Raw genomic sequence first — 25950 nt, 5'->3', positions numbered from 1 at the left:
AGAAATAAGATCTCTTGATCTCCAATCTCTTTCTTACAGGAAACTTATACAGAAAAGCTAAATATAATAAATGACTTTGTACTTTAATAATGGTAATTGATAATAATTGTCATGACCCTCAGACTCAAAATTATCCTTTGGGCTCAAAATTAAGATTGATAGTTCAGAAACTGGAAATGAGAACAGACTAATAAAACAAATAGGCAGAAATAAAGGCAAACTATGAGGCAAAGTTTTTCTTATTTTCTCAGAAGATTACTCAATAGTATGTAAATTTACTAAATTTAAGTAAAATTACCATTTATTTTCTGATGATTACATGTTAATCATTATTTCTACATGCATGCTTCCAATTATTATGATATATTGCCCAATAAAAAGTGTGTCTTTTAATTTTGGCTGTTTTTTGCTTTTGACTATTCTAAATAATGCTGTTGTAAACATTTCTGTACAAGTTTCTTTTCAAGTCCCTACTTTCATTTCTTTGGGATATATACCCAGAAATGGAATGGTTGGATCTGTGTTTAATATCTTGAGAAACCAGCATATTGTGTTCCACACTAGCTTTTCGATTTTATATTCTCACAAAGGTTCCAGTTTCTTTACATCTTTGTCAGCACACATATATTTTGTTTTTGCCTAACATTCCTGAAGGGTGTGAAATAGTATCTCCTAGTATTTTTCTTTGTATTTCCCTGATTCTTAGTAATGTTGAGCATCTTTTCATAAGATTATTGACTATGTCTTTTTTGTATAAATGTATAAATGTCCTTTTCCTATTTTTAATTGGGTGGTTCTATTTTCTTTTGTTGAGTTTTGTCTTGTTTTGGTTTTCTTGTGGTACTAGAGATTGAACCCAGGGATACTTTACCACTGAACTACATTACCAGCTTTTTTAACTTTTTATTTTGAGACAGGATCTCTCTTAAGTTGCTTGAGGACTCACTAAATTGCTGAGGCTGGCCTTAAACTTATGATCCCCTTCCCCTCAGCTCCAGAGTAGCTGGGATTACAGGTATGCACCAGCATGCCTAGCACTAGCTTACTTTTGAAAGAAAAATGTATATAAGATGGATTAATAGTTTGGATAAATCTAAAGTGTTAAGTTGTCAGAATTAGGGATTAATATGACATTTTGTTAGTATAAATGACATTGTGTACATGAAATAAAAATAAAAACCCTGTTGGTTTTAAGTAATTTCTTTGCAATGAAATAGGAAGATGCTTAATATAAAGGAAATAGACTTTAATCCTGTTTTACTTACAATTTAATATTTCTGTTTTAACCATTCAGACTTTATTCAAATTTTTTGAACAGGATACAGGATTAATTTGTTAACATTACTTAAATAATCACACATCATTTATATTTAAATTACTTATGGTTTAAATTTAAAGAAATTTTTTCTTATGATTGAGATTTTCCCTCCTTTCTGATGCCATCATTTAGGAATCAGCATTCCAGAGTAGTTGATATAGTTTTGCATGTTTTTGCTTGGTCTTGACAAACCAACCACTGTGTTCTCATAGAGAGCAGTACAGTACTTGTCACTGGTGGCCTTTCAGTGACAGAGAGCCTGTAGACTGACATAAAGTGCTGCCTGTTGTGAACTGTAAAGTGAGAGTCTGCCAAAAACTTAGCAGACAGAACTAATTGGGGAGAAAAAGGACTTTTGTGTCCTCCTCTCTTTCTTTCTTAATTTTTAATAAGACAGATATTGTTAAAGTAGCTTGTTTATGTAAGATTTGTCTGCTTCTCTTTTCTCATTGCGTGGATCACTTTTTAACTTGAAGTCTTGTACTGCAGATTGTTGAGCACATCCACATGGAGGCTGGCACAGGACCAAACTCGAGACACTCAACTTATAACAGTTGATGAAAAATTGGTAAGAATTCTTTACTATATTCTGCTATGGTTTTGCGTTTAGGATTATTTTTGAACAATATTCAATATGGTCTTCTAGGTTCTTTTAGGAAAGTGATACGAGTTTGAATTTCTAGATTATAAATAAATCTTTTTTTTTTTTTTTTTTTTTGTACTTAGGATTGAACTTAGGGGCACTTAGCCACATCCCCAGCCCTTTTTTATTTAGAGACAGGGTCTTACTGGGTTGCTTAGGGCCCTCACTTAGTTGCTGAGGCTGGCTTTGAACTCATGATCCTCCTTCCTCAGCCTCCTGAGCCTCTGGGAATATAGGCGTGCACCACTGTGCACAGTGATTATACATAAATCTTAAGTATTTTCAGAGAAAAAAATCATTTATGTTAAACATGATACAAAAATATTGTCATACAAATATTAAATTAAAATGATGAAAGCTTTCGTGGTGTTTAAGTAGTGATTGGAATGCTTATTTATAATGAAGTATTTTTTATTTTCTCAGTGTAACACTCTTATTTAAGTTGTAAGATACTTAACAGTACTATCTAAAATTAAATATATTGGGTTTTTCCAGAACCATGCAATGTTATTGTTATACATATTATATATACATTTACATACATAGCATTTCTCCTGTGAGAGTTAAGTTAAAACATTACAACTAGAAACAAATGAATAATTCTTTGTTCATCAGTAAATATAATTTTGCCAGCCATCACTGAAATTTTCAGTATGTGGCCTGTTACTTTAAATGCAAGTTGATATTTATGCTTACATGATGTAATAGCATAAATTTTGTAATGTTTCCAAGACTTCTGATAGAAATGTATAATAGTTTAAGTGTGCTTTGCCTTTTATGTCTGGTTTACTATTATCAAGTATGTGGGTGTATTTCTTAACTACTCCCCTTTTTATGGCATAGTGTTTTATCACTTAACTTTGAGCCTGTTAGCATAATCTAAGTAAGAAGTCACACTCAAATTTGTGTTTGCACCATTAAAGATATAGACAGATAAATAGAAAAACAAGCAGACAGTTTGGAAAACTCTTAAGCTTCAGGCTGGCTGGCTGGTTTTATCTTCAGGTTATCTCTTAGGCTATTTACTGATTTTGCCATCATCTAGACTGATTCAAGTCTCCCAGTTGATCTCCTCACACACTTTAATCTTCCTCTGATTGATTTTCCCCAGGATAGGCTATTTATTATTATTTTAAAATGCTATTTTTGTCACCGTCTACTGTGAAATCCTTTGGTGCTTCCTATTGCCCCTAGAATAAACATTAAAATCCTAACATAGTCTTCGAGTTGTTATATGATTTAACTCCTGCCTTCCTCGTAATTTATCTTGTACTAATATCTTTTTTACAGTATTCTGTGTTCCAGCCATACCAACCCTGGAACTTCCTATTCTTTTTCCTGCTTCAGAGCATTCAGAGTTCCTGTTCATGCAGCCTACATGTTTTTGACCAGTCCCTAGATCTTTATCCAGTCACCATCTAAAATTTATTCTTTATTAATGAAACATCATTTGTTTATTTAAGTATGAAAAGATGAGACAGTTATATATGTGTGAGAGAAGGATTTTCACATTCCATGTGCTCATTATTTAATGAGGATAGTATTCTAATTTTTCCTATGACCATCTCTTCGGGGGGAGGGGGGGCGGCGGAGAGAGTACTGGGGACTGAACTTAGGGCCACTCAACCGCTGAGCCACATCCCCAGCCCTATTTTGTGTTTTATTTAGAGACAGAGTTTCACTGACTTGCTTAGCATCTTGCCATTGCTAAGACTAACTTTGAACTCAAGATCCTCCTGCCTCTGCCTCCTGAGTTGCTAGGAGTTACAGGCATGTGCCACCACACCTAGCCCTATGACCATCTCTTTTAAGCCCAAAAGGTTGACTTCTTATTCTAGTGTAATGGTTTGAGTAATACTCAGGAGGCATAAGCGTTTTCAGCCTAAGGCATAAGAGTTTTCCAATAATACTTCTTTCTGAGTTCTCTTATTTCAAGTTTAAGGAATGAATGAATTAACCAATAAACATACTGCTCTAAACAAGGTGTTATTTAGAATACCAGAGAGGTATATAGACTAGTGTGGTATTTTTAATTATATATTTTAAAATTAGTCACGTACCTTTGATGAATTTTGTTGCTCTGTATGTTTTCCTGTTTTATCTTTCTTGAAGTATTTGAATCAAAATGTCAGTATGATATTCCAGGTGAAATCAATGGAGGTCTTATTTATAGTTATTGAAGTAATATTTAATACAAATATTTAATACAAACCTGAGTTTTAACCATTCATTTAATTTTACATCAAAATTAAAGCATTAGGTAATCCAGTAAGTAACATAATGCTAATAGATTTTTGCATCTTGTTCCAATGCACCCCCTAATGGAGGGCTCATCAGTAAGTAAGTAACATAATGACAAGACCAGGAGCTCAAGAGGGTCCTTCTGGAAATACTGAGTAATTGAGTTGATTATATTTGCATTTTGAACAAAAAAAGGGTTGAAATATAAATATATCCCAACATTAATGATAAAGATATTTCAAATTATAAGGCAAAGCCTATGAGTATTATAAAAGATGTGGAAACATCATTTTAACATAACTATTATATAAGCCAATTTTTTAGATTAGTATAATATTTTTATTAACTGTGCAAAACTGGATAATGGTCATATTTGTACCTGAAATTGGATGGAAGCTAGAATCTTAATTGAAATTATGAGAACTTCCCATTATCATGACCTGTATTAGATACTCATATATAATATTTTTTAAATTAAAAAAAAAAGATGAATATGAAGCCTAGGGCTTTTGTGTATGAATTAACTTTAGTTGAGGATTGGTTTTCATGGTTATTTGTAGGTATTTCTCTTTTCTGAAAACAGATCTTAGAAATTTAAGCCTAGTGGATAACTTCAGGTTATCTAGTGATGCTACTGAATCTGATTATTTTTAATTTTAAAGAGACTCAATCTTTTTTTCAAGAGAAATCTTACATGGGAATGTAATAGTAATAAAGTAGATAAAAGCTGAACTGCTTAAAGGAGGTAAGATTTGGGGCAGGGCATACACGAACACTTATAAGGCTCCAGAGTTGAGTTCTGAGAGAATTTCAAGGAGTGAGATTTGGAAAAATAGTTTAATCTTTTGCCCTTTTCATTAGATTGAACATCTGTTTCTCCAACTTTGGTTTTAAAAATTTCCGCTTAACTGACTCATTTCTTTCTGATGCTGCTGTTTTTACCGATCAGCCATAAGTATCAGATAGCTTTTCCTATGGATAAAGAATAGTTTTTTTCAACCAGTGATGATGGAACAATTGTGTATTTATATGAAAATTTTTTTTAAAAGAACCTTCATTTATACCTGTGCCATAGACAATATTTAACTCTCAGGTTCTAAGTATAAACATTGTTCCAAATTTCAAACTAATAAAATATGTAGGAGAAAATCTTTGTAACTCTGGGCTAAATAAATATTTTTTAGTTATGGCACCAAAAGTGTGAACCATATTTTTAAAAGACATTGCTAGGAGAATGAAAGGAGAAGTCACCATCTGGGTGAAAACATTTGCAGAAAACATACCTGATTAAAGAATTATATTCAGAAAATATAAACAACACTTATAAAAGAAACCAACCTCAAAAGGCTACATATTGTGTTATTCCATTTATTCCTATATGATGCAAAACTCTAGGAATAGAAAATTGATCCGTGGTTGTCTAGGCTAGATGTGGTACCTGAAGAAACATGAAATTTGGAGAATTATGTAACTATTCTTGATTGAGGTGGTGTTTTTTTGTTTTTTAAAGCTCATATTTGTATTCATTTGTAAAAGAAGAAAAACCATAAAATTTGTACATTGTTTACAAATTACATCAATTTTTATAAAGGGGATGAAGTTTATTTCTCAGTTTGGTGTTAATCTACTTTTTATAACGTCTATCAATTGGTTCACAATCTGAACTAATAATTCATATGGCTTGCTGTTTTCTATATGACAACCTCTATAAACCGAATTTGAAATCAGCTCTTTGGTCTCCTGATTCAGTGGTTCTTAAAGGATAATCTGTAGAGGAGACTGAGAATTTTTTTAAGAGGTCCACTCAGTCAGACCATTTTTATAATTATACAGTATCTTTATTTGCCCTTTTTTTTTGTGCTGACATTTATACTAGTGGTACAAAATAATTGAGATAAAACTGTTGTCATCTTAGCACAAATCAAGGCAGCACTTCCTTGCAGTCAAGTTTTCTTTAAAAACAAAAACAAACAAACAAACAAACAAACAAAAAAACCCAGACTCCAGTTTACTTAGTGAAGCACTGAAAATATTTTCTTTTTCTTTTTCCTTTTTTGGTACTGGGAATTGAACTTATGGGTATTTTGCCACTTATCTACATCCCCAAATGTTTTGTTGTTGTTTTATCTTGAGACAGGGTCTCATTAAGTTTCTGTTGCTCTCTGGATCTTGTGATCCTCCTACCTCAGCCTCCTAAGTCACTGGTATTACATGTTTGTGCCACCACATCTCTGTAAACATCTTCTTTTAATGTCCCATATAGCAAGACAGAAGAACACATAAAACACAGACTACAGTGTTTAAGGAAAAAACTTTGTATGCTTTTATTGCTGTTATGAACTGAATTAGCCACTTTTTTATATATAACCTTTATTTGAAAAAACAACAGATGACAAATTATGATTAGTAGATATTTTATCAGAAATTAACCTCCCACTTTAAAAATGTTGCTTGTAATAAACTTCAGAGTTTCAAGTGAGAATTAGAATTTTTATAGCATTTGACTCTGCCAGTGATGTGATTCATTTTGACACCTTTCTAGGACTTAAAGACTGCTCTAACGGGATTGGGATTGGAGAAGATATTAATAAATGTATTTTATATGTATACATATACACACACACAAACACATTTAGTAATGAAACATATTAACATTTAGAAGGTAGGCATATTTCCATAGACCATTATTTCCATATGGGGTTATTTTCACGCATAGGTAAAGACTTCTATGTAAAGTTCAAGATGGGGCTGGGGATATATCTTAGTTGGTAGAGTGCTTGCCTTGCATGCATTGGGTTCAATCCCTAGCACCACAAAAACAAAATAAAGTGTAAGACAAAACAATGGATTTTGTTGTAACTAAGTATGAAGTTTTAATTTTATTTACTTATTTATTTTGAGAAGAATATTCACTGTGATGCCCAGGCTGGCCTCGAACTCACTGTCTTCCTGCCTCAACCTCCAAGGAGATGAAATAGGTGTGTGCCACCATGCTTCTTTTTCTTTTCTTTCTTTTTTCTTTTTTGATACCAGGAATTGAACCTAGGGACATTTAACCACTGAGCCACATCCCTAGCTCTTTTTTATATTTTGATACAGAGTTTCACTAAGCTGCTTAGGGCCTTGCTAGGTTGCTGAGGTGACTTTGAACTTGCATTCAGGTGTGTGCCACTATGGATGACATCATGCTTCTTTTTTAAAAAAAATTTTTATATATTTTTAAATTTTATATATTTTTTAGTTGTCAATGAACCTTTATTTTATTTATTTATATGCTGTGCTGAGAATTGAACCCAATGCCTCATATGTGCTAGGCAAGTACTCTACCACTGAGCTACAACCCCAGCCCCCATGTTTCTTTTTCTAACTTCATATCTGTATGATGATGGATTTTCATTATTTATTTAACCAAAAGGACCTGGCACAATAGTTTGAATACAAGAACAGATGTTAGAATTGATCTTGTCTTCTACTAAGCTAGACATTAAAGAATCAATCTTTCTTCATTTTTCCTTTATTCTCTTTCCCTCCCTCCTTCCCTCCCTCTTCTCTCCCTCTCTCCTTTTGTGTCCGTCCGTTCCCCCCCCTCTGTTTCTTAGTTGGGATTAAATCCAGAGACACTTATATCACTGAGTTACATCCCAGCTGTTTTTTATTTTTTAATTTTGAGACAGGATATCACTAAGTAGCCCAGGCTGGCCTTGAACTTACAATCCTCCCCTCACCCTAAGATTTAAGAAAATGCAAATCAGTACCACTCTCCTCACTTGACGTTTTAAATTTTAAAAATATATTTATTTTTTGCTAAAATGTTGTTTATATTAATATTTTGACATTTTAAATTTAGTATACATTTAAATTTTCTATCCATTTTATTTTATTACATGGTAAATATCTATAGAAATGCCTCAAGTAAACAAAATCTCATTGTTGTCCCAGTAACTTTTAAGAGTGTAAAGGAGGGGCTGGAGTTGTGGCTCAGGGATAGAACATTTTCCTGGGATGTATGAGGCCCTGGGTTTGATTCTTAGCATCCCAAATAAATAAATAAATAAATAAATAAATAAATAAATAAATAAAATCCATTGATAACTAAAAGATATTTTAAAAAAACAACAGTGTAAAGGAGTCCTGAGACAAAAATAAATGATGATGATGATGATATTGTTTTCCTAAGTCTTCTCCTTCCTGGTTTAACCATCCCAGGACTTTGATTTATTTCACATGCATTCCAGGTAATTAATCATCTTGATTACCTCCCATTTGCACTAAATCTCTTTAAAATATTGTTGCCATGGTTTCTTATACTACACATGTGGTACAGGGTGTGATAAGGATTATTATCTCTATTCCTTTTAATCACAGCAGTTCTAGTAAGACCACTTAAAATTTAGGTCCTCATACTTTTTATCTGGATTTCAGGGAGAGGTAAAACCTCAGATCCTTTTATGTGTACTGTTATCAAGTCATATTTCTACCTCCTTGAGCTTGTGCTGCTTATGATTTTAACTGTTATTCTCATATTCACTCAAAGGACGTGTTACCAAGTGAGGCTTATTTTTACTGTTACATCTTACATGTAGAATTTGTAGAATTTAATAAATTAAGGAAATTTTCATAGTGTTTTGCAGATGTTAGTACCATTGTAAGTACAAATAAAAATTGTTTTCTTCAATTGTATATTGACAATGTATATCCTATTCTTTTTTTCTTGGCATAAAATGTAGAAAGTGAACAATCTGTGTAGCATTTTTTTTTTTAGCATAAGGAACATTCTGTTATCTTTATTTTAAAATGGGGTGTCTGTTGATAGAGAACAAATTTTCAGAGAATAAAATTGTCATAATTCTATATTACTATTAATAAAGAATTTTATATCAGAATACATATTAAATTTTTGATCAATCACTTTTAAGAATGTCTTGTGTATAAACTGCTAATTAATCTTTTTATTTACTCTTGCAACTAAAAAGAATGTAAATATCAAAAGAATAGATGACAACATCTTAGAATAATCCTGTAAATTTATGTTTAGAAGCACAATGTTTTTAAAAAAGATCTTTTTGTGGGTCGTAACATGGTTTCCAAATATGTGATACTTCCTGCAGATAATAAGGAACTCTTACAAATGGATGTTTGATTGGCCCTTGGGTTTTGTTGCAGGAGAAGCTGTGCCATGGAGGTTGGGTGAAGAATGTCTTTGCCTTTGTGCTTTATTAAGAGGGTAACTTTTTTTCCTTTATGTGTCCCCCCCACCTCAATCTCCTTTCAGTACATTTGATGAATACCCACGTCCAGTGCACGTGTTGTCTTTTTATATTCAGTTTGACTATACAAAAGAGAGAAGTTAAATTTGCAATGTTCTTTAAAGATTTTGAGTAGATGCTCCCCCCTAAAACATACAAAGCATAAATTAGACCTACATAGGTATACTTTCAATTTGCTTTTTAATCATTTTTAGTACCTGTTTTTTACTTATTTCATTTGTCACAGTAGCCTTATATTAATTATTACTATGACGGTTAAAATATTAATACAAAAAATAGATAAATAATTTCCATAAAATGTAGAATGTTTGGATTTATTCATGATTTTGTAAAAATTATGTTGGTTGTCCTCTTTCCTTCATTCTTTATTTATTCAATAAATGCTTGCAGAGCATGTTTTACACACTATGCTTCTGTGTTTATTTGCATACTCTAAATTGTTTTTATTTACATGGTTTATTGTTTAAAAACCATTAAGCATCACCTGATTTAATTTTTATAAATGTATTATGATTAGTTATATATGTATCCTCAATTTAAATGCATGTGGAAAAAAAAGAGACATTTAGTAGTTTATAAATCTTAAATCTGTTGGGAGATGATGTGGAATTGAGAAAGGCAGCTATCATTTCAAAGCATTTTTGAAAAATTATGTCATTGCTATTAAAATGTAAAATCCTAACATTTCAGACATGTGCATGTGAAACAGAATCAGTGCTCTGAATGTTGCCAATTTGTTGTTTTATTTCTTAACAACTTCTTCCAAATAGCAATAAAACAGCAATTAAAACTTTATTTTTGCATTAAGGAATCGCTATTTGATTAATAAGCACATATACTAGCAGCGTGCTTAGTCAATGAGGTTTTCATGTTAGTGTTTTATAATGTATATAAGTGGCAAGTTGTTTAATTCATTTTTTTGTCACTAAGAGTTTTTAAAATTTTTTTCAGGACTTTAACTTGTTCTAAAATTTGTAAGATTGAATGATTTTCACAGACCTTCAAAATTAAACAATTATTATATTGTTATAAGTGTTTTATGTTGTGTTTCTTCCTAATGTACTGAAAGTTTATGGATGAAAATATTTTGTAAATCTGCAGACTTAAAAATTGTTCATTAAGAAGTGACCTGCACAAGAAGATAAACCTCAGTTAAAGGCTTACATTTACTTTGTTTGCTCCCCTCCCACTCCCCTTTAAAGGGTCAGTTTTCTTTTGGTGAGATTACTTTCTTTTGGTGTATGCAGCACTATCTCTGCTAGATTATAAGGAGTAGTGTCTGTGATTGGGGTTATACAGCCTTCTAGCATCTCAAGTGTCTGTTTTGTCTGGACTTTACTCACACAGCATTCTTGTGCAAAAATTTCAAGGCTTTAGTCTGGAGCACTGGGTCAAAGGATATGTCTCTTTGAAGGGAAGACAGGAGTTTTTTTTTTAATGTTTTATTCACTAAGTAGTATTTCATTTTACATCAAAGAATAGCAGCTTTTGAGAACCTACCATGGTGGCAGTTTAGTATGTGAGTTTTTTTTCTTTAAGAGTTTAACTAAATATGGATAATGTTTCTTCAAATTTTTCCGTCTTCATTAATGCTTATTTATATTCTTCTAGTTAGGTAAGACTACTAAAATCAAAAGATAAAAACCACTAAGTGAATATAAATGTTAGTTTGTAATGTATTTTGTATTTTAAAAACAACTGTAGTGTTTTACAACATACTTCCTTATTTTGGTTTTTATGCTACCCAAACTGCTGAAAAAAAATTGATGAATAACCTTTATACTATTGATTAAAATTCTAAGAAATATTGGTTAATGATTTTGAAAATATAAATTTTATAGTGAAATAGTCATTCTTTACTTGGACTGTGTTTTAGTACTCTCTTGCATGGGAGGGAAGGGAGAATTGATTTTGAAAAATATCAAAGACTCAATGAAAAAATGTTAAGACAGTAAAACTAGAAGGAAAGGTTCTTTCTGTAATTTTCAAAAGGTTAATAAGCAAACATATTATGTACCCATAATATTAATCATGAGTGATTGCTTTCATTTGTTTATATTATTAAATTGTGTCTCAAATTCCTATAACATGATATACATACCTAAGCATGTGAACTGATATTAAAATAGTTTTAATGTTTAGGGGTTGAACATGCTGAGAAATTAAAACATTTCTAAATAAAAATTAAAAATTTTCTAAATAGAGTTGCTGGGTCATTTAAAAGAGAAAAGTGTCTAAATGGATAACAATTTAAAACAAGTGCATTTAACTCTTAACAGTGATAATCATTAACCAAGACATATTACTTATTATATGTAATTATTTCTTCAAAAAATTCTTCAGATGATTGCAGGACTTTGTTTTTGTTTTCTTAGATATTTGCCTAGTTGTTTTTTCATATTATCAAGCTACATAAAACTTAATTTAAAAAATATTACAAGGGAGGTGAGTGATAGAAATAATAGTTTTTACATGCACACAGGAACCATTAAAATTTAAAATAGAGAGTGTCTTTCTATATTTTAATTGTTTAAAGAACAAAAGATCTTTCCTCTACAATATTCAGCCATCTTATTATCTGTGATTCTTCAGCAATTAAAGCAGATTTATTTTCCTCTTTGTTCCTACTTGGAATACTTGAACAATGCTGGAGAATTGAACTGTCGGGAATGTTTTATCTTTCAAAAGCTTTAAAGTTCTACGTACCAATTAGCAAAATACAGTAAAGGTTTAAACTGTTAATAGCCACAACATCTTAAATGCATAGACCTGTAGTATGCTAGGGCTGTGTAACAGTTCTCCATTGTATGTCTCTGTTAAGGAAAGTAACTACGTAGGTCTTTCCTTGCTTTACTACCTGCTGTGTATGGAAATTGTGTATAGCACTTGACACTTGCTTTCAAGAATTTTAAATTCTTGCATGTTATTATGTAGAAGCTTTGGCTTTCAATAAAGGAGAATTGATATTTGTTTGGATTTTATATAAAGGGTTTTTGTCATGTTTTAAAGATGATACAATTCATATGTGAAAATACATTAATCTGTTACTCTTTAATGAATTCCAAGTATGTAAAGTGTATATTATCTCCTTGCAAATGGCTTACCTAATTTTTCATTTAACTGAATATAATCTAATTTTAAAATTTATATTAGAATATAAGTACCTGATGGTTTATATTTTTTTATACTATTATGTTTTTGTTGCATATTTTGGGGAGGGTTGTAATCTTGATAGTATTTTGTTTTTAGAGTTAAAGCTTTTTAAATTGGCCAGCTTGCCAGGCAATTTCAAAACATAAGGATTCATCCAAACACCCATATTAACTTGTTAAAGCTTCATACCCATCATTTCATAATAAATTCTAAATAAAGGTAGGGATAAGAGAAAGTAAAAAAAAATAAGAGTACTGTCTTTTGGTGACAGTTATTTTTTTCTCTTCTATGTCATGCGTCTCATGGAGTAGAATTAGAGTAGAGGAAAGAGGAATGCAGACCTTAATGTCTGAGCAGCAAACTTTGATTTTCTTTGTTCAAACTTTCTAAGTTTTTAAGATGTAGTCTCTGTTTCAGTTCTACTCTTCAAAATACCACCTGCAAGTTTGCAAATATTCATGATTTACAGGATGGGTAGGTGTAAAATAATAGGTCAGTAATATGGAGACCTTACCGTATGCAGTATAATGTGCCTCCACAAAACTACGTCTTTATAAGAGATGTTTTTCTAGAAATGTATTAATAGGGTTTTTGTTCAGTTGATATTTCATGTTTAATGCTTTTCTTCAAAAGGCTTTCAGTATATTGCATATCAGTTATTGAAGGTTTTTTTTTTTAATTTTAAGGCTTCTAAGATATATATATATTTTAGTTTTCTCTAAGCAACATATAAAATACAGAGACTTACCAAAATGTTGGGCTAAGAATGCTAATTTAAATTGAAGAACTGAGGTTCTGTCTGTTTACACAACATACACAATGAGTGTATGTTGTTATAATGAAAATCTATCAATGAAAAGCATTTTGGAACTTACTTGGGTAGTTTGAGATTTGACATTAAAGAACTAAAACCAGGTTCCTGATTTTGTAAGATCATAATATATCAAACACTTAATTATGGTCATATAGTCTGTGCCTAGAATATTCAAAGATTAAAACTTCTCTAGGGCTGGTGGTTTTCAGCTAAGACAATCTGAAGTAGTTTGTGAAGATCCATCGAGATTTTTTTTTTTTTTTAACTTTTATTTAAAATATATTGAACTTTTCTTTCATTCATTGAGCACCTACGGTATATCATATTCTAGGCCCTGGGAATACAGTGAATATTCTGGTGCTTAGAGTTTATATTCTCAAGTGAAAGCTCATACCAATTCTATAAATAATTAAGATACATTTCATAAATTAATTAATGTTATAGAAAAAAAGTTAAGCTGGGTGGCAAGATAGAAAGTAGCTGGGAATTGGGATGGATAAGGGTTATTTAAATAGGACAATCAAAGAAAGAGATGTTGTGGTATATGAACTAAGATTAGAATGATAGGAAAGAGCCAATTATGTGAGACTGCAAGAGAGCATTTATTTCACGTAGAGGAAAAACTAATAACCATAAGTGTAAACTAGCTGGTGGTAGTTAAAGAACAGAAGGAAAGTTATGCCATAAGAAAGGGAGAAAATGATCTAAAATGAGGTCAGATATACCAGTAGTGGGGTAGACTCAGGTTATTAGACTCTCTCAGGTCCATGGTGAGAAGTTTAAATTTTATTTTACCTCTAATAGGAAACTTACAGGGTTTTCAGTACAAAAGTGATTTGAGGGGCTGGGGATGTGGCTCAAGTGGTAGTGTGTTCGCCTGGCATGCGTGAGGCACTGGGTTTGAGTCTCAGCACCACATAGAGATAGAAATGAAGATATTGTGTTCACCTACAACTAAAAAATTAAAAAAAGTGATTTGATCTGATTTACTGATCAGAAAAACTGGAGAATAGCTGTTAAGGTTAAAAATCACTTCAAAGGACTTCACAAAGGAAATGATTAGATTATTTTGTTGCTGTTTTTATATGTTCAACTGCCCTTTTTGATGTTCATGACGTGATTTTTACGATTTTTTGCAAAGCATTCTATACACTGACAAAAGTGAATTCTTAATTCTTTTTAACAGGAACAAATTTTTATGTGTTTGCATTTTCAATGTTATATGTGATAAAACAGGTAAATTTTTTTCTATTAAAGAATCTTCAGAATTTGCTCTTCACTGTGGTGGACAGGGGGGTTTCTAGAGATTAAATCTAATTTCTCACTTCTATGACCCTTCATTCTCTATCCCCCAAAAACAGGATAAAAGAGTTGATGGAGGTTTGTCATAGTGTTCAAGAAAGATAAGAAAAAAACAAAATATTTGTCTAAGCTGCTGTCCACCAAGTAGGTGCTGATGAGACCCAAATACTCTAAGCACTGCACCTTGTATCTATCTATCAGCCAGTGGCTTGGCTGGTGGTGATAGTTGTTTCCATCTTAACTTTGACTCCACTTCTTCTCTCTTTTTCTCTTGGAATTTGTCATTCTTCACAGTTGTTTGTGTAACTCTCCTCCTCTACTTTTGTGACTCTGTGTTCCTCTTATTGCTGACTACATATCTGATAGTCATCTCTCTTCCTCTGTGACTATCTTTGCTCCCTCACCCCCAAAATACATACCTATCCCCCTTCCTTTCTGTTTCTTTCTCTGCCCTTCCTCTCAGTCTCTGTCTGGTCTGATTCTTTAGACATTTTTATGATTTAGACACAAGGTGTGCCCCGGCTGCTCATATGTGAGATAGTGCAAGAAGGTTCAGAGGTAAAATAAAATTATTAGATTGAGAGCTGTGACCTAATCAATGGGTTAGTCCGCTGATAGGATTAACTGTGTGTTAATGTAGGCGGATTGGGTGTGATTGGAGGAAGCAGGTCACTGTGAGGCATGTCTTAGGGATTTATATTTTGTCTCTGGTGGACTGAATTCTCTAATTCCTCATGTCACATCCTGAGTTGCTTTCCTCTTCCATGATAGTCTGCCTCACCTCCGGCCCAGAGCTATGGAATTGGCCAACCATGGACTGAATCTCTGAAAGTATGAGCAAAAATAAGAATTTCCTCTCCTAAGTTGTTCTGGTCAGGTCTTTTGGTCACAGTGATGCAAAGCTGAATAAAATGTCATCATCATTATTTTTTTCACTCCTCCTTTCTCTTTTACTTCTGTTCTTCTTCTTTCTCTCTTTTTCTACACTTCTGTTTCTTTCATTCTTTTTCTTCTTCCTCTCCCCAAATGGCTAGGGAACTACATGCAAACTAAATGAGAGAGACAGAGAAGGCCCTGCTGTACAGGTGCTCTTTTAATTTATTTGTTATTTCCCATTTAATAAGTAAATACAACTTTTAGGGTAATGTAGTTACTGGAAAAAGAAATGCTGTGATTTGTACATTATTATATTATTTGAAATTTTCACCCTGATGAGAAACATGAAATAATAAAAAGACCATAGATTTATTTATAGGTATAACCTTAGATCTTTAATCCCATCCTCTTAGCTATATAACCTCAAGCAAGTTATTTAACCACTATAAGTGTCCTCGTCTTATAAAATAAAAATAATAGCTTTGAGATTTCTTTTGAAAGTTAATTGAGTACATACATGAAACAGCAGAGTATAATAGTCTTATTTGTGTTCATCATTCAAATTGGAGTTGTTAGTCTGAAAAGAGAAGTAACCTGGATTATAATTGATATCTTATTGATTGTGAATTAATTAAGCATACCATTCTTCTGAGTTACATCTGCTATTCAGATATTGAGCTCTAGAGGATTTGGGAGCAAGATGTTAGCCTCAGTTTTGTATCAGTTATGTATATATGCAGGTGGTGCTGAGTTTTGTCATATAACTTGCCTTTTCCAACAACCTATGGATTTTAGTAAGTCATCTATAATATTATGACTTCTCTTACATAGTTTTGGACAGTTTTGTAATCCTTTATTGGTAACTGTATTGCTAAACAATTATCCTTCCAATGAGAAATCTCTTTAGTCACTTAAAATCTTTTTCTTTTTTTTTTTTTTTTTGGTACTGGGGATTGAACCCAGGGGTGCTTTACCACTTGCTACATTCCCTCCTCTTTTTATTTTTTTATTTTGAGACAGGGCCTCACTAAGGTGCTGAGGCTGGCCCCAAACTTGTAATCCTCCTGCCTCAGCCTCACCAGTTGCTGGAATTTCAGGCATGCACCTCTGCACCTAGCTATAATCTATTTTTAATGGTGAAAATTTGGAACTATTATTCCAAAGTTTCTAAACAACCTGTTCATATTATACATTATATTTGGTCATCAAACTATGCAATTAAAGATACCTTTTAATGATTTTAGTAGTAACGCATGTATACATCCATGCATTATGTAACAGTGAGGATACATTCTGAGAAATGCATCTGCGTTAGTCAGTGTTTCATCGTTTTGACCAAAATACTTAACAACAACAACTTGAGGAAAGATTTATGGCTCATGATTTGGAGGATTCAGTCCATGGTTGACTTTATTGTTCTAGTCCAGAAGTGAGGCAGAACATGGTGAAAGGGGGTAGTAGAGAATTTCTTAGTTGATGGCAGCCAGAAAGGTGTGGAAGAGAGAAGAGGAGAGGAGAGAATCAATACCTTCATGAGGTCAGAGCCCTCATAGTCAAGACTACTTTCCCAAAGCCTTACCTTTGAACATATGAAGCTTTGGAGGACATTCCAGATCCAAACCACAAAAGCATCATTAGCCAGTTTTATTATGCAAACGTCATGAAGTATAGTTATACAAAACTGATATTAATCACTCACTCAGTAGGGCCTCTTTACTATTTTATAGTAAACTTTAGGAGTATAATGATAAATATGTAGTATAGTAAATACATACATAAACCAATAATGTTTATTATCACTGTTTTACTATACATAACTACATGTCCTATGCTTTTATACAACTAGCAACACAGTAGGTTTGTTTATGCCAGCATCACCACACACGTGAGTAATGTGTTGCACTGCGATAGCTATGATGTCCCTAGGTGATAGGAATGTTTCAGCCCCATTATCATCTCCATCATATATGCTGTTTGTTATTGATTGAAATGTTACACAGCACCTGACTATATTAAGAATCACATTATATACCATAAATACATAGTTTTTCTTATTAAAAAAATAAAGGCAAATACATGTGAAAAATAAAATAGTAATATGTGCTGAGTGCAGTGGTGCACACTTGTAATCCAGTGAATCTGGATGTTGAGGCAGGAGGATTGCAAGTTTGAGGCCAGCCTGGGCAATTTAGCAAACACTCTCAAAATAAAAAGGGCTGGGGATATTGCTCAGTGGTAGATCACCCCTGGGTTCAGTCCCCAGTACCTTTAAAAAACAAAACACAAACACACATTGTAAAAACATTAATTTAGAAATGATAAAATATAAAGAAAATTAAAATTACTTTTTCAGTCTTGGTTAATTCTTTTTTATATGAATATTTAAGCACACTAATATCCAGTATATTTACATATGACAAATCATTTTTATTCTCTTTTTTTCCACTTTATTGTGAATGTCATATTGTTTTAGAAATTGCTCAAAAGCACAATTGTAAATTATTATATAACCACCCATTATATCTACCATAATGCATCAACCAGTATATAGTTGCTATACTGCAGGTTGTTTACAATTTTTCGCAATTATACAAAATACTGGTTATGAATGTCTTTATACCTAAGTTTTGGTCTTTTATAGCATCTTTATTTTAGGTTCACTCTTTCAAGTAAGATTACTAAATCAAAGAACCTAGCATTGACATTTTAAGTTATTTATTAATAACCTAAAGACAATTGACACAGAATACTTCTAGAGATTTTGAACCAATTGATTCTGTATCATTTGAGAGAAATAACTTTTCATAGTCTATATTTTAGTACATATAGTCTAATTCTGTGGATTTCTTCAGTCTCTGACATATGGGGTATAGCAGGTTCCACCTAATAGATAAATACCATATGTCTAAAAATTAGAAAACAATAAAAATATATAATACATAAATGTACTTGAATTAGTACTTCAAAGCTTAGTACATTAACATTATGAATTTAGCTATCATTGTGCTATAAATTTGTGGATATTCCAGTTGACAGAATTTCTGTCATAGATATATAAAATAGCCCAATGTATGGCCAATAATGCTACAGAAGTGTTAATTATAGCTGCTGCTACTAAATTAATATTACCACAACTATTGTAACATTTGTAGTATAAAGAATGAATCTGAGTAAGTTAATGAAACTTTTTTCCTATTTTTATATGTCAGTCTGGTTCTTTTGTTGTTATTTATAAAGCCTTTCCAGAGCACTGGTGAACATCATCATCAGAAATATCTATAAAACTTATCTTTATCATTTATTTGGTGAACTTTGTAGTTACTGATTTCAAATTTATTTACATTGTAGTGAATAACACTCTCTGCAGGATTTTACACTTGAAATTTCTTGAGAACTTTTAATTTTTTTTTTTTTTAGTTGTAGATTGGCATGGTACCTTTATTTTATTTATTTGTTTTTATGTGGTGTTGAATTGAAACCAGTCTCTCACATATGCTAGGCAAGTGCTGAACCACTGAGCCACAACCGCAGCCACTCTTGAGACTTTTTTTTATCACCCAGAATATATATGGTCTTATCACTGAGCTACATCCCCAACCCTAGGTCTGTCTAGATTAATGTTTTGTTTTGGTACTAGGGTTGAATTTAGGGGTGTACTCTCACACTGAGCTACATCCTCAACCCTTTTTATTTTTGATTTTCAGACAGTGTCTCTTACTAAGTTACTGATGGTAAACTCAAAATTGCTATCTTCATTTCTCAGCTTCCTGAGTAGCTAGAATTACAGATGTAAACTACCACACATGGTGAAGTTTATTGTATTTTATTGATGAGTTGACCTTTCTCTTTGTCCTGGTACTATTCCTCATTCTGAAGTCTACTTTGATATTAATATAGCTGCTTCAGATTATTCTTAGTTTGCATGGTACATCTTATTCCACCCATTTATTTTTAGCTTATTTATGAGTTTGTGCATATGTTTGGGTCTTGGGTTTTTATCTATTTTGATAACATCTATCTTTTAATGTTTAAAACTCCTATATGCAACATTTAATGATATGGTAGAGTTTAAGTTATCTTGGTGTTTTCTGCTTGTCCTATGTGATTCTTTTTTCTGTTTTTTTTTTTTTAATTAAAAAAATTCTTTTAGTAGTTGCTTTGGTGATTATAAAATGCATCATCAACTTTTCATTGTCTACCACGGACTAATAATATATCACATATGTAGGGTAAGAACCTAAAACAGTAGTTCCATTTACCATAGTCCTTCATGTTAATGTTGACACATTTCACTTCCATAAATGTTATAAATTCCATGGTAAATTATAATTTTTGTTATAAATACTTATCTTTGTAAGATCTGACAAGAAAATCTTTTTCATATTTACTTACCAGTGTACCATTTCTGTTACTCTTACTTTGTTCATAAATGTATTTATATCCTTTTCCTTCAGCCTGAAGAATTATTTCTCATAGGGCAGATCTGTTGGGACAAAGTCTCTCAGCTTCTGCTTATCTAGAAATGCCTTTATTTTGTGTTCCCCTTAAAAAGATTTTGTATTAGCTTTGACTGCCATAACAAAATATCATAGACTGGGTGCCTTGAACAACAGAAATTTATTTTCTTGTAGTTCAGAAGGCTAGAAGTTGAAGATCAAGGTGCCAGCATGTTTAGTTTCTGTTGAGGGTTCTATTCCTGGTTTATGGAAGCCTGCTTTCTTGCTTGTCCTTACATGGATGAGAGAGAAACAGAGGGAGCAGGGAGAGAACTGTGCATGCACAGTCTATCTGGTTTTCTTTATATAAGGGCACTATTCTCTTCATGAGAGTACTACCCTCATGATCTTATCTAACCCCAGTTACCTCCCAAAGCCTCCATTTCCCAGTACTATCACATTTAGGGTTTGGGCTAACATGAATTTTAAGGGGGATACAAACAATCAATCCATAACAGACATTTTCATTGACTATAGAATCCTAGATTAAAAGTTTTTATTTTAGTACTTTAAAGATGACATCCCAGGTTTCTTTCTTTTTTTTAATTGTGAAATATGCAGAACATAATATTAACCACTTTGTCATTTTTAAGTGTGCAGTTTAGTGGTGTTAACCACACTTATGATGTGCAGCCATAGCCACTATCCATTTCCAAAGCTTTTTCATCATCTCAAACGGAAACTCTGTACCCATTGAACAATAACTTTCCATCATTTTTCTCCCCAGCCCCTTCTAATCTCAATTAGACTTTTGCCTCTATGAATTTGCCTACTTGAGATAACTCATATAATCAGAAACATAATATTTGTCCTTTTGCCGTTTATTCATTTAGCATGTTTTCAGGGTTCATGTTGTATCATCTGTCAGAATTTCTTTTTAAAGGCTATGTAATATTCCATTGTATGTAATATATCACATTATATAGTGATGGACATTTGGGTTTTTCTACCTTTTTGCTATTGTGAATAATGCTGTTGTGAACATATATGTCCACATATTTGTTTGAGTTCCAGCTTTCAATTTTGGAGGGTAGATACTCCATAATAGGATTGTTGGATCATGTGGTTATCCTGTGTTTAACTTTCTGAGGAACTGCCGTACTATTTTTTCAGTAGCTGTACCACTCTCCACAATGTATAAGGGTTGCAGTTTTTCTACATTCTTCCAGTGCTTATTATTTTTCATTTTTTAAATAATCGCCAGCCTATCCATTGCTCAGTGGTAGCTCATTTTGATTTTGAATTTGGATATTTTAATGACTAGTTGAGCATATTTTCATGAGTTTACTACTGATTGTATATCTTTTTTTGAGAAATGTTTATTCAAGTCCTTTCTCCATTTTGAATTTGGATAAGTTTAAGATATTTTTATTAATACTAATAGTTAATATTTTATCAATGTTACTGACTTATTAATATTAATACTGTTAGATGCCTTTTGATAAATGAAAATTTTACTTTTGATGAGATCCAGTATCTCTGTATTTTTCTTTTGTTGCATATACTTTAGTGTTTCATATCTAAGAAATCCTCACCAAATTCAATGTCAAGAATATTTCTCTTATGTTTTCTAAGTTTTAGAGTGTCAGCTTAAATTTAGGTATTTGGTGCATTTTGAGTTTTAATTATTGGATATGGTTAAGGTAAGCTTGTAACTTTATTCTTTAGCATTTAGTTATTCAGTTTTTCTGCACTATTTGTTGGTGCTTTCCCTTTTGAATGGTCTTGGCATTCTTGTTTTAAACCAACTGATTATATATGTAAGGGTTTATTTCTGAGATTTCCATTTCAATGATCTGTGTGTCTGTCTGTTCAGTGCCACTACCACACTGGTTTAATTACCGCTGTAATTAAAGTTTCAAAATTGTTTTGAAATCAAGATAAGTGAGTCTTCCAACCTTGTTATTCTTTTTCTACAGTGTTTTAAAATGAAACTTCTGTATGAATTTTTAGGATGCATTTGTCTGTTGTATTGAATCTGTAGATTAGTTTGGGTAGCATTGTCATTTTTAACAAGACTATATAAATCCATGAACACAAGATACCTTTCATTTATATATTTAATTTCAACAATGTTTATATTTTACAATGTAGAAGTCTTAAACCTTCTTGATTAAGATTATTCCTTAATTATTATTTTAATTATTTTGATACTATTATTAACGGAGTTGTTTATGTTATTTACTTTTCAGATTGTTCATGTATAAAATACAGCTGATTTTTTTTTTTTTTGGCCTCTTACCAGTTTTCTGAATTTATTAGCTCTAACAAGTTTCAATGGTGGAATATTTAAGGATTTTCTACATATTAGTTCATATTATCTGGAAACAAAGATAATTTCTGTACTTCTTTTTCAATTTAGATGCTTTTTATTTTTATTTTTTCCTACCTAATTGATCTGGCTGGAACTTCCAGTATTTTACTGAGTAGAAATAACAAACATGGCCATTGTTGTCTTGTTCTGAATCTTAGAGGAAAAGCTTTTAATCTTTTTTATTTTCTTTTCTCATTATTCCTATGTGTGTATTATGTCTTTACTAAGACTGCTTTTTGAGATTATCTTTGTATCTTTAAACTTCAGAAATTTGATTATTATGTGCTTATGTGTGATTTTCTTTACATTTACCTTGCTGGGGAGCTAATAAGATCCTTGGGTTTTTTTTTGGGGGGGGGTAGTGATATTTTCATCAAATTTGAAAATTTATAGTTATTATTCAAAAATTTTCTGCCTCAATTTTTCTTCTGGAACTCTAACACTATATATTACACCACCTATTATTGTACAACTGTTCACTTAGTTGTGATTTTTTTCTTAGTGTTTTTCTGCCATATGGTTCAGTTTAGTTTAATTTCTGTTGCCCTATCTTCAAGTTTAATGATCATTTCCTCTATAGTGTCCAACTTTTGTTAAATCCTTTACAGTATCATTTTAGATACATGTTTCAGTTCTGTAATTTCTATTCAATTCTTTCTGTATTTTCATTTCTCTACTGAAATTCCCTATCTGGTCACACATTTTGTCCATCATTTCTTATAAATCTTTAAACAATCTCAGCACCTTTATTGTTTCAGGGTATATTTTTATTGATTATGTTATTGTAGGTTTTGGGGGGACAAATTTTCCTTTTTAGGTATGTATTTAGTGGCTTTTGAGTGTGTAATTGATATTCTGATTGCTTTTTTGGTGAGTATGGGGAGCATCTAGATTTTGTTGTCTTTCTTTATAGAGTATTTTGTGTCAGCAGCCAGTTACTGACTGATCAACTTGATTTTTTTCAGTGATTGATAATAAACATTGTCTAGATGGGTTTAGAGTTGCTGTACTTCTGAGGTTTGACCTTTCTTGTGTCTCCACTGAAAGCATGGAGTATTCATAGTGTCTCCACTTGGGCAAGCTTCCATTACCTGTCCTACTTCACAGTCTCCTTTGACTCAAAGACCATGCATTTTTTTAAAAATAATTTTTTAGTTGTCAGTGGACTTTATTTATTTATATGTGGTGCTAAGAATCGAACCCATTGCCTCACACATGCTAGGCAAGCACTGTACACTAAGCCACAACCCCATCTCAACCATGCATTCTCTATGTAACTCTTCCTCTTCATAACTTTGCTTCACAAATGTTTCTCAGTATCTCTGAACTCCAATCACCTTAGCCTTTCTATTCAGTGAGAATGGTGTATCTCTGCACTAGTCTGGAATGTGCCTTAGTGGCATAAGACTACAACAATTATAAGACTACATTTTGAGTTTTCCTTCTGTCCAAAAGCTCAGTACTAGGCTGCGTGTTATCCAGTTGTTCCATATCTGAAAAATAGTTGTTTAAAAGAATTTTCCAAGTCTTACATTTGTATTTGTCAGGGGTGGTAGTCTGTTACCTATTATTGCATTATGGATGATAACAGAATTCCATGTAATTTCTTTGCAATAATAGCTTTGTTAATGAGTCCTTACTTTTTTACCTTTGAGAGTTTGCTCAATTTTTGCACTCAGCTCTGTATCTAAAACATTTTACATATATGGTTTAATTTAGGCTTTATTTAGTATACCGCTAAACTCAGCTCTCAATAATTGAGTCAAATGTTTTACAAAGACTCAGTATGCTTATTTCAAGTACCTTTCTCTGCCAATTTTACTTGACATTATAATTATATAATTTAATTGAATAATATAATCTGATGCTATATGAGGACAAGAGAGTTCTTTCTATGACAGTGCTGTTGAATACTTTGAAAAGACAATAAAGGTGAATTTTTAGTGATGGTTTTCAATTTATGCCACCCCAAAATATGTCACCTGGGTATTTTGAATATTTTGTGAAAATGGCAGAAGCAGGAAAGTCACTCTGGTCTTTACCCCTGCCCATCTTGCTCCCCAAGGTATACTTTTTATGAGTGCATGCTGGCGACGAAAGTTTATTATAAAACAAAGGATTTTCTAACCTTTTCCTGAAGCAGCACATGATCTTTATGGAAGAGATGCCATCCCTACGTATACTTAGAGGAAAGGAACATCCTTATCTTAGAATGTGAAGGACAACAGAGAAGAATCTGAATGAATGAATAGGCCTTGCTTAAGTTTCCCTCAATCCATTGCCATTGGATCATACCTTTTTGCTCTATCATATTTTTCTACAACTATATAGTCTTTATCAAACCTATAAAAACACTCAGGTTTAATTATTTATTTGGGTATTCGTTTTCTCATGAAACCTCCTGTGTTATATAAAACATACATGAAAGAAATTGGTATATTTTTTCTTTTGTTAATCTGCCTTTTTTTTTTTTTTAATGGGACCCACTGTCATAGTAAAGGAAAATATATTTCCTTTCCCTCTGGAATAATTTTGTCAAAGCAGATGGAGCTGAAACAATTGTAAAAGATTGTGTTTTAAAAAGAAGTCATAAAATTTTAGATTTTGGACTCATTATTTTATGATCATCTTTAAATTCTCACTTTATATTTTAAAAATGAAAACTATAAATTGTAGGGGTATATTTTGTTGTTGAAATTCTAGTCACTATCAAAGAAAAAGGCATTGCCGTATATCAGAAGTTTACTAAAAGAATGTACATATATAATTTTTGTGTTACAGTACACTGTTTGAGTGTGTATGTATATATGTGTACGTGGGCACAGTTACATGTGTCTATTACTTAGTGATCCTATTTTTCACTACTGTTTATTTAACTAACCAAATGACCAGTTCCTAACAGCAGAAAGGAGAAGTCTTTTGAGCAGTTTAACTTTTATTACTATGCCAAATTAATAAGAAAGTTGACTTACACTTTTTAAATGTGCTTCCTTGCAACCTAGTGTGTCTAGATATCATTGCCTCATGAGTTTTCCCCCCTTTGTTGCCCTAGTTTCCTGGGCTTTTGCCCTCAATGCCTGGCTTGTCTCGGTAATTTTTTTTTTTGGTTTTTTTAATTAAAGACATTCAACTTTTGATCCATTAAGTTCATTTCTATTATTTCTAGCTTCCTTTTGGGATTTAATTAATTTCACTTATTGCTAAAACCATCACTTGATATTCAGAGTTTATGCATGTTCTTTATATTTAGTTCTCTGCTACCATGCATTTTGTTTTCATAACTTATAGTTCATGTTGCTTTGTTTTTCTGCCTTTAATTTACCAGGGAATGAAAGATACTATTGGATTAAGAAAGTAACAAAATTGATTCTCTTCGAAAAGTAATGTTGTGTAAATTATAAGTGCCTGTGGCCAAACTTGTTTCCCCTTTTATTACAGCTTCTTAAAAGTTACTGTCCTAACCTAACTATATGACTCAATGACTTAAAAATCCAAGAAATTCTGGAATATTGGATTAAAAATAAGC

At 32.0% G+C, this 25950-nt stretch overlaps 1 protein-coding gene across 3 annotated transcripts in view; it reads left to right on the top strand.

Annotated features, from left to right (window-relative positions):
* The window catches only part of NDUFS4 (NADH:ubiquinone oxidoreductase subunit S4), a 118750-nt gene that overhangs the window by 49470 nt on the left and 43330 nt on the right, over positions 1-25950 (top strand). For all 3 annotated transcript variants that reach the window (XM_081310680.1, XM_081310681.1, XM_081310679.1), the window contains one exon: positions 1808-1886. In XM_081310680.1, coding sequence (XP_081166806.1) covers positions 1808-1886 — 79 coding nt within the window. The remainder of the gene's footprint in view (positions 1-1807; positions 1887-25950) is intronic.

The sequence above is a fragment of the Spermophilus citellus genome, assembly GCF_964194105.1.
Source record: "Spermophilus citellus genome assembly, chromosome: 1".
NCBI classification, from domain to species: Eukaryota; Metazoa; Chordata; class Mammalia; order Rodentia; family Sciuridae; genus Spermophilus; species Spermophilus citellus.
This window is presented reverse-complemented; position numbering and strand designations above follow the sequence as displayed.